The sequence below is a fragment of the Emydura macquarii genome, unplaced genomic scaffold (assembly GCF_026122565.2).
Source record: "Emydura macquarii macquarii isolate MOO-44397 ecotype Brisbane River unplaced genomic scaffold, CSIRO-AGI_Emac_v2 contig_3044, whole genome shotgun sequence".
NCBI classification, from domain to species: Eukaryota; Metazoa; Chordata; order Testudines; family Chelidae; genus Emydura; species Emydura macquarii.
The window spans coordinates 3,780,189-3,796,802 of NW_027133181.1; the positions used below are offsets into that span (position 1 = coordinate 3,780,189).

Here is a 16,614-nt window from a genome sequence, read left to right on the forward strand (position 1 = left end):
TCCCAAAGGACTGAACACATTACCCACCTGGTCAATGAATATTTTTGATCTTACTCAAATACACACTTACAGCCAGTTCTTATTAACTAAACTAAGTGTTATTGAAAAAGAAAAAAGAGAGTATTGGTTAAAAGATCATTATACATACAGACAGAATAAAGTTATTAGGTCAGTTTTATAGTAGAAATGGTAAGCAGTGAGTTGCAAAAAATTTCTTTCCAGAACCCGTTGATAGTTTTAATCCATATAGGTAGTTCATATGTAGAATCTGCATTACTTCTTTCATGAGAAATAGCAAGGTAATCTAGACTGGAGCTGGGACCTCAGTCTTGCAACTCATGCTTCCCCTGTCAAAATTTAAGCAACTCTGAGATACAGGATTAGGGCCCTAGAGTCCTTTTATAGACTTCTAGTAGGTATACCTTGAGTGAAAAATAGCTAATGCACTGTGGCTTTGAAATAGAACCTTCTATTTTCGATCTATACACAAGTAATTAGTTGTATTCAACAGCATCCATTAAGCAGTTCATGTACAGGTAGTTTACTACAAACTTCAAAGAGAAATGAAGACACAGATATTATCACATGCAAGTTTTATTTAAATATTAATATCCCTTTTTGATCTCTGAATCAGTAGAATATAGTAACAGTCAGGAACCATCTGGTTACATTGTTAACCTCTAACAAGATTATAAGTAAACACAGACCCATATAATTCATATTTATGTCTAATTCTTTAACAATACAAGTCTATATTTCAAAGCTGTAGTCGAACATGGCTTGGCTAATTATTTACAAGGAATGGCCCTTATTACCATTTCAGCACTTTCCTAATATGTCTTTAAAGGTCATTTAGCCTATTCGTGCTTAATCCTTTCTGGCTCAGTGTCAGAGTCAGCCTTAAATATGGAATGGCTAAGGCCACCTCATAAGTTTTTGCTTTAAAGATCAATTATACTTGAAAGTCACTTCCTCCTTTACTTGTCAGCTTCTGTGAAGTTTGGCTTATGTTTTACAGTGCAAAATTACATACCTAATACCTATGGAATAATTCTGTGAGGCTATGTTGTTCATGGTATAACCTCTCAATTGATTGTCTATAGCATACCGGTTTTTTTCTCTTTTTGAAAGGTTGGCGCCGTGATAGAGAGAAGAGAGATGACCATGACGAAGTTTCCAGTGTGAGAAGTGAGGGTAGTAGCATTCGAGGATTCTTTAGATACAGAGGAAGAGGACGTGGCAGAGGAAGAGGGCGTGGAAGAGGAAACCCTCGAAGTATGACAGTAGATGTTAAAAGATAGAAAATATAATTTAATATTAAGACTTAAACATTTAAGTTGTACAACCCTTCCTTGCTACAAATTAAATCCTGTATATTAATCTATATGGCTTGCATATCATATTGCAAGTAATATATCTCAGACACTTTTTATTGAGAACAGATACTGAATGCCTGTTGCACAAATATAATTTTTCTTTTTATATTTTTTACAATATTTTTGTATTGAGCTTTTCTCTTAAATTCTTTTCATCCCTCTTACTCCTCACTCCTTTTTTTTTTTAAGTGAGCTATGAGTATTCATATGGTTACCAAGAACTACATGGTGAAAGGACTGATCAGCCATTTCAACCAGAACTTAACACTAGTATGATGTATTGCTATGATGATGGAACAGGAGTGCAAATGTATTCTGTGGATGAAACACTGCTCAAAGAATACATTAAACGTCAAATGTAAGTACACAGCTTAATGAATTAGTTTTTTTAAACAAAATTCAGGCATCTACTTAAAATAAAATAATTCATTTCAAACAATGTTTGGCCTCTGTCTTCAATATACCATTGAAGTAGTGCTGAAGATACTACCTGCCAGCCATTTGAGGTTGATCCATTACTAGTAAATAGCTGCCTAATTTTGCTGAGTAATGGGGTGAAAAAACTGATTATCTAAGAAGTGGGAACTTTAAGGAAGATCTTCAACCTTCAGGCACTGTAGTCTGCCTTTAATCCATGTACCTTCCTTATTTATGGTACATATCCTCCTTTACTTGGTCTTGAAATTGAAGTATGGATGTCTGTCTGCTTGTCTTTAGAGTACTGTTGGTCTGCTAGCATGTAAGACTCTTTGCTGGGCATGTAGCTGAAGTTACTGAAGGGAATTTCCCCCATTTGTTCTCAATTTCATTTTAAAAAATTTCTTCAGCTCTGTATTTTGTCAGTGTGCTTTAAGAAAATGTTTTGAAATGATTTTTCAATAATTTGAAATACTTACTTTTCCATGTACATCGTTAAGGAGCAAGAAACCATTTGGAAGACTGCTTATCGCAAAGAGGCATGTCATGAAAACCCTGGAAACCACTAGGTCACTAATGAAAAGGGACATTTTTGACCACTGGCAGATATTTCTTCTTCTACACTTCCAATGACATTTCTCTGTGATGCCTTTAGGGTGGATTATATTGCCCTTGTATTCCATGAAGCGATTTGCTCATTTTACTCTTGCTTCTTTTGTTACAGTTGATGCAAAAAAAAAAAAAAAAAAGAAGAAGAAAAAGGCCTCTTTAAGGGCAGAAAGTATCTGACATGTGGCTATCAACTTCAAACCTATATCGCAGTCTTTTTTGCAATTCTTGCTGCCAGGCCCCTCTGAGACCTGACAGTGGACATGCAGCTCCATGTCAGAATAATCGGCCTCCACTGTCCTCAGACAAGTGAGGGAGGAGCAAAGACACTCCACTGTTGGTCAGATTTCTGGGCATGCAGTGTAGAATCCAGATCTTCTAAGGTAGGACACAGTGATGTCCCCCTCTGATGCTCAGCAAAATGTCAGACACAGCATTGGTCACATCTGACTTCTGATGTTATTTGTATTTTATTTTAGAAACAAGATGTTGGCAAGTGTCAGTAAAAGGCTTTTAAAATGGCTGGTTAACCAGAGTCATTCATTACCTGGCTTGTTGGAAATCCCTAAGATTCATTGGTTGTGGAGTTTGCCTTTCATGAGTGATACTGTTGAGCAGGTTTAGAACATAACTTTCATTTTTTCCCTCATTTCAAAAGGTTCTAGGAATCCGTGAGGTTCCATAATCTTTTCCTTTCTCACTGCATCTGAACAAAGGGATGGAAATCCACCTTTCTTCCTCAATTATTTATTAAATGGCATCTAAATGGAAATGTTTTCAACATTCTGCTTCTGATATTTTAAATATAAATTATGAAAGATAGAATGCCAAAGAGGGAAGTTTATGCAAAATAAACTGGTTCAGAATGTTTAGCCCTCCAGAGAGGGGTTCTTTTTGGAGTCCAAGCAAGTAAGGGTATTTGGACAAATAAGATTATTTTGAATCCTTGCGTATAAATGAGTTTTTAGAACTATTAACCTCATTAACATGAAAAATATTCAATCTACATGTGACTGAGATTTGAGCAGATTTCTGATTACAGTAAAGAACAAAATGTCAAGATAGAGCAATTTATACATGTAATGGAAACCAACATGTTTGGGGAGGAGACTTATTATAGATATGCATATTAAAGTATTTATTTTTTTAGAATGTAACTAAGCATGTACTGCATCAGACTTACTTCAAATATTATGTTGATTCTTAAAAAATGCTTTAGTTCACATCATAAAGTAGATTTCATTTAAAGTTATCACAGAAATACATCCAAACTTGCATATCTGGAAGGTAAGGGAAATGAGTTCAAAAGACTTCAGAGAAAGACAGGAAGAACACAAAAATAAATATTTTCATTAATGTTCTTTCAAATTCCCTCTTCCAGAATGGTGGACACCAATAAAGCAGTTAAAAGTTTGAGTCAACTTCAGTTTCCTTTATTCATTCCTGCTTTTGGAATTTGGGAGATTAGGTCGAACACATCTGAGGTTTTACCTTTATCTTATAGATGTAAAGGTAACATTTTAGTTAACGGTGTTAGTGTGTTTCTGTAGTAGTTTGTCTTTCAGCTGGGAAAAGTACTTCAGGATTTCAGAATAGCATGTGCAATATTATTAGGGGAAATAAAAGTTGGGTCCTATTCAGTTGTTCAGAAGGACTTCATTGATCAAAGTTTACTTTGCTTACCGCATGCTGAACAAGTTAATGCTTTTCAGGCAAAAAAGAGCCTTAAGGACACTTCTGTGCTGATTCAGACTTAAGGAGTGGTTTACATCTTTCAGTTCGGAAGTTTTGTATCTCTTCTTTGCTGGAGTTAATTCTTGAAGTGCTAGCACTTCAAACTACTTTGATATTGAAAGCTTTGAAGAAAGAATAAATTTGGTTTCTCATTTAGAGCCCTGAGTCAATGGTGACACTGCAGTCTCCTTTTTGGTACCTTCAGCCTTGAGTCCAACTTCACTGGGAGGGTCTTCACGTAATATGATCCTCCCCAGAAACCAAAATTCCTTTAATCTACATTAATATGTTAATTCTCAGCATTCAGATCCTCTCAGCATTCTACTCTCAACTCCCTCTTTTTCCTAAAGTATCCAGTTCCTAAAGAACTAGATTATTCATACGGGGTGTTTATCTTCCACTCCAAGAAATTAGGGTGCATGTAAACGGTCTCCTACAGGATCTGTCTGCAGGGTCCGGCTTTTTGTTAGCCTTGGCCCGTTTGATCTTCCATACATCTTCCTAGGATGTCTTCAGGTTTATATTGTTCTGCAGTGGGCTGTCAATTATAATTCCATCATTCCTTTACACCATCATTTAATCTGGTAGATCTTGACATGCTGGGATCATTTCATAAAGCAACTTAATCACCCTAGAGAGTCTTTCCTATGTTTCCCTCACCCTAACTTTCACCTGACCTGGACTACCTTCAGAACCTACTGCACCTTTTTTTTTTCTCCCATTTCTCAATCCCTTTATACCTCTTATTTTTGAAGAACTTCACTTTTGCCAAGTACAAGATGTCAGTACCCTTTGGAGCATTCAGGCTCTATATCTCAGTGTACTGAAAAATGGATAGCGTGTTTTTCTGCTTCTTTCTTTTTCATCTGAACTTGCATGAAAATATTATCTAGACTGAATGCCTGTACTTATGCCTTCACTCTAGAATCAGACACCTAAATATTCTGATCTGCTGGGGACCTGAGTAGGAAAAAAAAGATACAGATCAGGATGGAGGTACATTGATACAACTGTATGGGAAATATCTGCCTGGCTGCAGGCAGTAGTTGTAGTCGTTCTTCCACATGAATGCTGAGAGATTACCATTTTCCTCTCATCCATTTAAAAGGGAGAAAACAATCAGAAAAGAGAAATTTACTTTATTTTGCTTTTGTCATTCATTTGTCCTAATTGGGTAAATGAGTTAATGAGGCCTTGATTGTGTATCTGATGAATGTACTCTACTGATCACCTTTAAAGTACTGTTCACTTTGTCTTATTTGATTACCTAGGCTGTTTCTATCACTTTTAGCTCATAAGTAACAAACATACAGTGATAAACATCATTCTTTTTGACAATAAAATATACCAAATTTTGTAATAAATGTTTTTCACAAAGATGAACTTGGCTTAAAAATAACCAAAGAAACTGTACTCTACAGTGGGTTCACATTTACATGTTTCTCTCTGCAGCGAGTATTATTTCAGCATAGAAAATTTGGAAAGAGACTTCTTTCTGAGGAGAAAGATGGACCAGCAAGGATTCTTGCCTATTTCTTTGATTGCCAGCTTCCATCGTGTGCAAGCTCTGACTACAAATGTTAATCTAATTTTAGAGGTAAAGTGATTTTAGATGCATGTACACAAATGTTGCATGGTTTAAAGTGTATTGCAATCAAGTCTTGAAAAATCCATTCACCCATTTGCAAGTGGCAGGATGTAAGTATTCCTTGGTGAGTATGGATGGCCTAAGCCATCAAATTCTTCAGAAATTTTTACACTAAAAAAAAAAAAAAAAAAAAAAAAAAAAAGTTGCTAGCCAGTTAAGGCTACAGCGAGAACCTTCCAGCTGTGAACAGTATAAACTGGTGCAGTGCTGTCTGCTAGGAGAGGACACTGCTGCTATAGCTTTGCCAAAAAGTGGTAGAATGAAACTAACAAAAGAGCTTCACTACTGCTTTTCAGAAATCTTTAGGCAGTAGTGAAACTGTCAGTCATGTCTGTGGTGAAAATCTTTCAAAAAGCAGAGACTGGAGTAGGTGCAAAGAAGCAGAGACTTTCCTCTCCCCTTCTTGCAGCAGCCAAGAGTCTGGGAGAAGGTTAAAGCAGTGGTTCTCAACCAGGGATGTCTTTCAGGGGGTATATCAACTAATCTAGATCAGTGTTTCTCAACCTGGGGGGTTGCAACCCCAGGTGGGGTCACAGGACAGATTTAGGGGGTCGCAAGTGTAGAGCCAGCATTAGGGGATGGCAAGCAGGGCAACTGCCCGTGGCCCCACACCACAGGGGGCCCCATGAAGCTAAGTTACATGCTTCAGCCCCGCTGCCAGGAGCTCAGGCTTCAGACAGGGCTCACAAGTAAAAACTGGCTCAAGTATCACACTGAAATGTAAATACAATATTTATATTCCAATTGGTTTATTTTATAATTGTATGGTAAAAATGAGAAAGTAAGCAATTTCTCTGTAATAGTGTGCAGTGACACTTTTGTATTTTTATGTCTGATTTTGTAAGCAAGTGAGGTGAAACTTGGGGTACACAAGACAAATCAGACTCCTGACAGGGGTGCAGTAATCTGGAAAGGTTGAAAACCACTGGGTTAGAGGACTGAAGAGCCCTTTCTTTTCATGCCTTCCCTTCAGCATCCAGGAAGCATTCTAAAGGGAGAAGACCAGAACGATGCTTCTAGCAGCAGCTGGTGGGGTTGTGTGGTGAGCTTCAGATTTATCAGATATCTACTATCAGAGACTGATCCAAAAGATGGAGCCCCCAAGCCAGGGAAAGCACCTTAGTAAAAAGGGCAGTAGCCCAGAAACTGCACTGCTCACTGGTGCTAAATCTTACTGGAGTGTTCTCTCCTCCCCACCCATCTCCAATCAGTTAGTCCTCCAGCTAGTAGGGGTTTGTCAATCCATGCTAACAAGAATTGAGTTACACTGATAAGGATCCAATAAGTTGACCAGGAATGGAAAAGTTTTTTAATTCTTTGAATGACCCCAACACATTTCCACTTTTGGGATGTGCCAGCAGTGCAGCTCTGATGGTGGAATGATTCATAGCCATATCCATTGGCCTACTCTTGCACCCCTTCCTGCCCACTCTCTCATTGTTTGTACATATTCTGACAGTGAGGCTATAAAGCGGGTGGCACTCCAGCTATCTGTTTCTTCCAACCACAGTTGCAAACAGACTGGAACCTCTCCAGAACCACCTCTTCAAGTATTGCAGTGCCATTAGCTAGTTTTAGAAGTAGTTTAATTGTTTTAGTTTATTGAAATGTGTTTTTGTTTTACAGTTGTCAGGATACTTATAGGTTCTGCATCCCAGTGCAGTTTCCCATATTCTGAGGCAGATCTGAAGGGAAGGTGGCCAGGATTTAAGATGTGCCTCTTCACCTACTGTCTTTTCTGCCTCATCTTTACGAGGTGTCTCATATGCTATGGGAAGGGGCATTTTCCTCTCCATTGTGCAGTATGCAGGATTTTTACTCCAGGAGCCTGTAAGGACTGTCAAAATCTGCTTGAAGCCCTCCTGCTGCAGGAAGCCATATCAACCAAGTCCTCTTGTATTAATGAATCTGGTTCCATGAATAAAGAGAGGCCTGCATTGGCTCTGTTCCTTTGGGAACTAAGAGGCAGCATCCTAAGTTTTTGTTGAATATACCATCCTCTGATCCAGGTAGAAGAGCAGTAAAGCCCTTGGTACTAAAGGACCCTAGTTCCTAATGTAGCAGAATGGTACAGGTGTCAGTCTCAGCAGAGCCAGGCTTATTAGGAGCGACCCTTTGAATCCAATACTCCTGATTCCAGGAGGGGTTGTGGTACATAATGCCAGCCCCTGCCAATAAGTCCAATCACTGTTCCAAGTTGCTCTTATTCCTCTGGATTGAGTCCTATTAACATCCTTAGATCCTAGATTGAAGTCGAAGGTGGCTGGTCAGGGTAAATCCCTAAAAGCATGTCATACTCTTTCTGTAACGAGTGTTACCATTCTGAATGTCTGTTCCAGTGCCTCTCCGCTGTCAGTAGGACAAGTTGGATCTTCAAATAGCTATAGGAATAGAATTCCTACACTGGAAATTGCTGTCTTCAGCATAATTTTAGATTCCTAAACAGGAAGAGTCTTCCCTCCGGAGGAAAGATCCCTCAAAACTCTGTATGCCATTATCAAACTGCAGGGAAGTCCCAACCCAACAGTAATACTCTTCTTCAGGCTGAGCCTCCTAGCTTTAACAACCTATATAACTCCATACGCTCATCTCAGAATGAGAGTTCTATAACATTGGCTGGTGAGAAATTAACTGCATGTACTTAAGTTATTTCTCCCAGAAGAGGAGCTCCTGTCTCTTACATGATGGACACTGCCAGTGTCCTAAAAAGAGTGGCATTCAATCCTTCTTTTCCATCAGCAACTATCAGTTGGATGCATCCAACCTGGGCTAGGAGTGCATTTCAGTAACCACAGTCAATGGAAGCACTTTGAAAAATAGGTACGTATCAGTGTACTGGAGTTGAAGGCAATCAGTCTTAGCTCTCAGATCCTTTCTGCCTCATAAGGCAAAGTACTCAGTGACAATTCAACAGCTGTTATATGTGAACGAACAGCGAGGAGCTCATTTGTCACAACTATGCAAGGATGTAACAGCACTATAGAGTTGGTACATCCATCACATTTACCTGATAGCTCTTCACCTAATAGGGAAGGACAACCTGGTGGATTATCTCAGCAGAGACAAGGAGGAGCTACACAACGATCTCTAAACACATCAGTGGCAAAGAAAATCTTGGCTTTCTGACATCATCCAGAAGTAGATCTGTTCATAATGACACACAATGCCTGAGCTTCTGCTCCATTTCAGATTCATTCCTACTTAGCTGGAGAATAGGTCTCCTCTGTGCCTTTACCCCATTTCCTTTAATCCAGAGAATAATACAAAAAGTAAAATGAGTAATTCTGGTTGCTCCAGCTTGGGCAAAACAGCTGTGCTTTTCAGATATCCTTCACCTCTTCAGGGTAGTATATTGTACTCTCCCAGTGACCACAGATCTGTTATTCTCAGCAAGATGGCTGGATTTTGTATATGGACCAGTGGTACACCTGGCAGCATGACCTGTAGGACTCACTGATATAGAGAGAGACTCTTTGTCATATGTACAACACATCCTGCTAAACTCCAGTAAGCAATCTACTCATAAGTGCTATTGCTCCAAGTGGAGGTGGTCTATAAAAGGTATAGTATGAAAGGTTTATGAAGGGTATAGTGCCAGTCAAGGATCCCACACCATCATGGGACCTTAAATTAGTCCTTACTCAATTTACGAGACCATCTGAAACTGAGTGAATGCTTACTGTTTTATCTATCAGTGAAAACAGTATTTGTTGTAGCAATAGCATCTGCCAGAAGTGTAAGTGAACTACAAGCCTTGAAGGTGGACCCACTGTTCAATTTTCTAGAAAAAACAAAGTGGTCCTTTGTCCACATCCTAAATTTCTGCCCAAGGTGGTAATTGACTTCCATCTTAACTAGTCAGTTAGTCGGCTACTATTCTTTCCCAGACTTCATGAACATTCAGGTGAGGCAAAACTGCACACATTAGATGCTAAATAGATATTAGCCTTCTATCTAAAAAAGAACTAAATACTTTAGAAAGTCCCCAGATTGCTTTATTTCTTAGAGATAATTGTAACAGGCTCAGCACAATGCTTCTACAAATGGGTTAGACTACATATGGAAGAGAGATACAAACTAACTTCTGCCCCTCTTCCTGCAAGGGTGAGTACACATTCCACTTGGGCTAAATCAGCTTCTATAGCGTGGCTTAAGCATATTCCCATTATTGAAATCTGCAGAGTTGCAACATGGAGCTCTGTAAACACATTTGTTTAATGTTATCCTCTTGATTTAGGATCTTGATATGTGATGTGGCAGTTTGGTAGGGCAGTCCTCAGTCACTGTTGACTTAGAATGCAGTGTACTGAGTTGACAGTACTGCTTATCAAACTATCCCAAGAGTGGGAACATGTAGAGGCCATTTGAAGAAGAAATGAAAGTTATTCCCCTGTAACTGGAGTTCTTCAGGATGGATTCTACACATTCACTCTCCCTGCCCACCTTCCTCTCTTCCTCAGAGTCCTAATTAAAATCTTGCACCTAAGAAAGCAGTGGAAGAAACTGAGTTGGCCAAAGAATCATGTCCCCTTTTATAGTCCTGCCCTCAGAACGTTCAGGAACAATGTAAAGAAGAGTTGGGGGAAGCATGAGAGCGCTTCAGTGGGCACTTCTACAAGAAGATTTCACTATGAGTTGCATCACTAGTGCTCCCCAAAAGAATGAATGTGTAGCATCCATCTTGAAGAACTGCAGTTACAGGTGAGTGACCTTCATTTTGCTACAGCAGTTGCTCCAAATCATTAAGATTGCAAAATGGTTTTCATTGATCCTCTGTTTAAAATTTCTCATAATATTCTGAAAACCCTTTTTCTAATAAAAATTTCCATCCTTGGTTTCCTTTTTGAGGGGAAGAATCTGAGCAAATTTTGAGCCATGTTTGATTGAATCTTTTTTGTAACAACTCTGTTTTTGAGGAGGGATGGGAGGAAAAGATGAGTGGAACTTTAAGTTGAAATTTTGCATGTAAGCATTGCTCATCGAGAAGTACGATCTTCATAGATTTCAAAACAAATTATTTTGATTAAGGTTTGAAGTGTGCATACTGTTAAAACATTTACGTTTTAATCTGCTTGCTTCACAAGAGATGCTTTGAGAATATGCATGCAGCTAATGAAGAGCTGATTGGAAACTAACTGCAAACTTATACCTGTTTTGAATGATCTTTCTCTAGAAACAAACTTAATCTTTCATCCATACCAATGTTATTCAATTAAAATTGAAGTCAGGAAATTATAATGTAAGGGATTCTAGTCAATGTAAAATAAGACTTTAAAGTTTCAGGTACTTCATCTGTCTGAGTCATCCTGCCAGTTCCTGTGATTTTAGAATCACATATTTTAAATTTGATCTTTTAAGAATATGCAAAAATAGAACAGTGCAATAACTGAGAAATTTTGTTACAGTAATTTAAATATTGGCATCAGGGTTAAGGAATGCAAATAGATTTTATAATTTTGTATTTCTAACTCTGTTTTTTTAACATGGATCAGACATGATGGTATTGCTAAAAACATTTTTAGATTTTAGATTACAATTTTAACTAATATACATTGATCTTATGGTCATGCTCTGGCCCCCCTTGTGTTAATTTTTTTTTAGTTCCTTTTCTTAAACTTTCTCTTCCCTGTTGTTAAAGAGCCATGCCAATATGAGAAAATGTGAATTTCATTCCTCAAGCTCCATAGTCAAAGTAGACAAACTGAAAGGATCGCCTCCCATAAATTTCTAATTATTTTTCATCTTAGTCATTACTTGTAATAATAGGTACAAAATGAATCAAGTGTGATTAAGCTGGCTGTATTCCATTAAGGTTTCAACAGCGAGGCTAAGCTGACAGCACTATACACCTACAATTTGTGATATGAACAGTAATACTCTTAAGATAAAGAATAGAAAATGTCCTATAAAGCATATAGTATAGTCGTAGCAGCTAAGTTAACAATTGGAACATTAACTCTAATTTAGCTGATTTTGTGGGTAGCCAACTGTACTTAATGTTTCATTTAACTAAATGTATTTGTATTGTCTGCACTATACCAGCATAGTTAAAAGGGGGGAGGAGGGAATCCCAAAATAAACCCACCATAGTACAGAGACAGTTATACTGGTTTAAAAGTGCTTATACCGATATAGCTTATTTCAATTTTGTGAAGCAAAATAAAGTTATACTGGAATCAAGTACCTTTATAACAGTGTAATTGTCTGCACTAGGAGCTTTTACCAGCATAACTGTCAATAAAAAAAGTCTCAACCCGTACCAAAGTAATTATGTCAGTAAAACTTTTAAATCTAGATCATGCCTCAAAGTGCTTTCTTACATGGAAGGTACGAAATGTAAATCTTAAACGTGCTTACACTTTTTTGATGAAAAAGAAAGACACAGGAGTCCTTGTATAATTGAACGCTTTAAAATAATTTAAGTGTTAGAGACCTGCTCCAGGGAATTTCTGCCCAATTGTCAGTGAGAAGAAGATGCCATTATGGGACATAGGCAAATGGTGTTCTAGGCTGAGGAAAGGAATGAATGGTGGGAGGAATTCTAAGGGTCTATCAAGAACATGAGATCCCTTCTGGTTTGGGGACATAGTTCTTCCTAAAGTCAAATGCTAACTTATGCTATGGAGAGAGGACTAGTGTCTCACTACTCTGAAGGACTAAGAACTCGCCATGAAAGAATATTTGTGTATACAACAAAAAGTATTCACAACTTGGAAAAATCAAATGTTCTTTTTTCGGACATTAAAATCGCACACAGTGTCCAGCCACTTCACTCCATTGTCACATAGCAATCCAACATCCATGAACTATGGATTGAAGAGAAGATTACTCAGGAGTATTAAAAATGTAGGGGGAAGATATACAACTTTCTTAAATAATTTTAAGTCCTGTAGATACTAAAATAAAGTTATAAAAATTCCCATAGCAACTTCACAGTATTGGCATCCCAAATGTTTTTTTAAATATGAATCAGGCCCTGCAAAATCATAATTGGCTTAAAAAAGAGATTTAAGAAATGGGGGTTCTTTTATTTATTTTCTGGGTTGAGTCTCTAAAGTGGAACAGGATAATATTTTTAAGCTTTTCTCTGCAACCATGAGAGGTAGGAACTTACTTTCCAAAAAACAAAATGTGCCCAACCCTTACTCATAGCTGTGGCTTTAAGGAGAACACCAGTTATTGAGAGGTGCAGTAAAATCACCAAAAATGGCAACACGCTTCCAGCTAAAGCTGCCTAGTGTTGTGCTGATCATTTGACGCTGCAAATTATTTTATGAGCAAATTGATGTAAAATGAGTAAACTTAAGGTTATTGTAGATATATCTTTTCCAAACAGTGGCAGGGACTGGACATTTTGCTGCACAAAATTTGGCAGTTATGAGGCCAGTAGATGAGCAATCCCAGATAATCAAGTGTCCGGGTGCTGCTGTCCAGGGAGTAGCTGGATGCTGTCAAGATGGCTGGGGTAGATGTGTGGATTCTGGGGTAAGAATGCTAGTGCTGTTGTAGCTGGGTGTGTGCTAGAATGTTTGGGAGAATTAACATAGGTGGGTAGGTGTTCTCTGGGAGTTGAGGATTTATGGATGAGGCCTCTGGGAGGCAGCAGTCTGGGGTCCAGTTGAGAGCTGCTTGAAGGCAGGGGTCTGACTGGTGAAAAGGTCTTTCTGGAGGTTTGGTGGGCAACTGGGCTGGGATCTAGGAGGCAGGAGCCTGGGGTGGCTCATCTGTCTGGAGGGCCTAGGGGTTCAAACAGGCCACTCACCTTCAATCCTTGCCAACCAGGCCATTCACTGATGCTGCTCCTTCCCCAATGAAGTTGCTCCACAGTGGTGTCTGTTGGCTAGCAGGGGGCATACAGCTTCTGTATATATACATTTGGGCAGGCATAACTGGCCTGCCAAAACCCCTGGAGTTAAAAAAGGCTAAGTCTCGGTTGATCAAAACCCAGAGTTAAAACAAGCAAACGTTTAGGTTGAACAAAAATCTTTCCCTCTTAGCTTTCAGGCTAAGCCCAGGGAAAGGTCTGTTACAGCCTTAAAATACTAAGGCAGTCTACTTTTAAGTCTTCCATAGTTGAAGCAGGCTACTCTGTAAACCAAGCTCTTAGACTAGACTTAATCTTTCAAGACAGGCATCGGCTTTGTAGTATGTTAGCCTCTTCTGTAGTAGCTGTTACCAGTTTATCAATAAGGGTTTGAATTTAAGACCTTAGATTAGACCACTTGATTGAGTTTTATTAGACAATTAGCACATAACAAAAAGATTCATTGTCACAATGTAAGACCCTGTTCCTCATAGGTTAATATTATGTCAGTTAACAGACAAGTACACAATAATGATAGTTATCCACATGCAGTGGCCAAATTCAGCCATATTCTAATGAGAGAAATTTAAGACAACAGGTATATGCATAAACAAACAGGCAAATGGAGCAAAGTCACAGATATTGAGGTAGCAATTAAACCACTGTATGGTCTAGGCTATACATCGGGGCATCTAAAAGGAGCAGAGAAGGACACAATCTTCTATGGCATTGTAGTGGTTGTGGGCAGTTCAGGAATTAAAGGATTCGTTATAACTAAGGTGGTAGATCCATATGATGTCTGCATGTCATGAATTGTTCAGCCGTTCACTACAGGGACGCTAAAGTTATATTATAACATTCTACATTTGTGTGTTAGGCCTTGTTGGAAAAAAGATTTTAAGTAGTTTTTTGCCCTGCATAGATAAGAAACCCACACAGGAATTCAGACAGTTTCCGTAACTTTTATTTTGCAGAAGATCAGTCACATAGCCAAAGGTGGCCAGTGAACAAAAGACTCTGAAAACATGCCTTACTACATATTTATACAAGCATATAAACAGCAAACACATGCACAGTAGCTTAACTTACACAGGCATACTTGGCAACCATACAAGGTTGCAGAAGAAGATAAGGCTATTTGGTAAAAGTGATTGGTCCCTGCACTAGTTTTTTGTTTTATGTTTTTGCTGATGCGGTTTTTTGCCTGCTAATTGGAACTATCCAGATCTTGCAGGGATGTTCTGCTTTAGCTGATAACAGGGGCCTTTTGCAATCCTGAGGTTCCTTGCGGACAGCTGGACAAAATGGAGTCACTTAGGCTAACTTAAAAATTTCATTTCTTACAGCCCTTAAATAACAGGAAAGCATTATTCGGAGCACAGATGAAGCAATTTTAAGTACTTTTTCACATCCTTTTTCTTCTGTGACCACCAGTCTAACGTTTCCAACTTTGCGTGGTTTTATTGTGGGGGACATTTTGTACCAAATAAATCAGATTGTTGTGGATTTGCTCTGGCCCATCCCCAGCAGCATCTTCCCTCCATACATAGGCAAACAGCTCCCTGTTGCTAAGATTAATTTTGGTGCACAAGGTTTTATTACTTCTGACCACACTGCATTTTTATGGGCATAAAGCAAAAGGATTAGAGGCAAATAAAATGAATTAACTTTTTTGAAAATTACTAATAATCCACTTGCCTCAATAATTAAGTGTCTTGGTCACAGATTAAAGTAAAGAAAAACTGTTTATGTGGTCTTATTACAAAAAAGCAAAGAAAAGTTAGGAATTTTTTATTTTGGTCATGCCAGGATGCAGAAAACAAATGTTATGTTCTTGGGTAATTTCACCCTTAAAAAAACAAAACTTTATAAAGTTTAAATGAATTAACCTTGCTAAAATAATTAAATTAATTTGTCAGGTAATTAAAAACTAAATATGTTAATATTTAACTGAATTTAAGAGCTCTTATATTCCAGTATATTTATTAACCAGTATTTTATTTTTTTATGGCGTCTTGCAGGTTAGCGTTCACTTTATCTGTTATTTCTTGTTTTAACTTTACCTTCCCCAAAAGGTGCCTGGCTGCAGGATACATTTAGTTTGCTAGATGCCTATCAATCAGTGTTTCCAGCTTCCCTACTGCTTGATCTTATTCCTGGCAAGTAGGTTGTGATTCTGCTTTGTCAGGTTCAATCAATACTGGCTATTGAGGTCCCCGAATGGGCCACAAGGGTTTCCATTTACTTAATAATCTAAAGAGATGTCAGATCAGTCGAGTGTTATTAGTCTATTAGACAGTGAATAACAGAAAGATATAATACCACAATTTGTGAAATCATTAGCTTGCACTATTTTTATTCTGAATTTGGCTTATGAATTGACATTCTTGTAGCCCACCTGTTGACACTTTTGTTCTCTGTGTGAAGAGAGGAAATAACATCTTATTTTTAGCCATAAATTTCCAGTATATTTAAATGTTTATCTCTTTTCTGTAAACATGTTAAATACTGATAACCTAAGCATTTGTTTCTTATTGTTAATGCATCACTAAAAATAATATATCTTGCTTAAAACTCTTGTAAATTGTTGTCAGATCTTGGCTAGTAATTCTCAGCAAGTTATTTTCCCTCTCCTTAGCATGACTCCCAAAGCACTCTGGGATTTTGACTCATAGGCAAGCTATAGGCCTTAAAAGTATGGTTTATATGTCAATAAGGCTGTGGCCAGTCATTTCTCTCCACATGACTCGGAATGGAGTTTCCCAGCTAGCAGCAATCACTGCATCCTTCCTCATGTCAAAGGAGAATTCCACCAGCTACCCAAGATGTAAACCTATTAGCAAAAAGGGAAGGAGAAACCAATCCTGTAGAGCTCAGTCAGCAGTTGGTTTTTATCTTTCCATTTCACTTGGATTTTAGAGATTAATACTAATTACCCAGTCACCCTTACACTAACCAACTCCGTGTGACAGACCATTCCATTATGCAGACTACCCAAAATTATTCACTTTTTGAGCCAGCTCCCT

The 16,614-nt window shown here is 38.2% G+C and overlaps 1 protein-coding gene across 3 annotated transcripts in view; it reads left to right on the forward strand.

Annotated features, from left to right (window-relative positions):
• The window catches only part of LARP1B (La ribonucleoprotein 1B), a 119,930-nt gene that overhangs the window by 77,337 nt on the left and 25,979 nt on the right, over positions 1 to 16,614 (forward strand). For 2 of the 3 annotated variants that reach the window (XM_067530173.1, XM_067530174.1), the window contains 3 exons: positions 1,132 to 1,275; positions 1,566 to 1,734; positions 5,589 to 5,733. In XM_067530173.1, the coding sequence (XP_067386274.1) occupies positions 1,132 to 1,275; positions 1,566 to 1,734; positions 5,589 to 5,733 (458 nt within the window). Of the gene's footprint in view, positions 1 to 1,131; positions 1,276 to 1,565; positions 1,735 to 2,306; positions 2,786 to 5,588; positions 5,734 to 16,614 lie in introns of those variants that run through there. The other variant, XM_067530175.1, reaches the window with a different exon arrangement.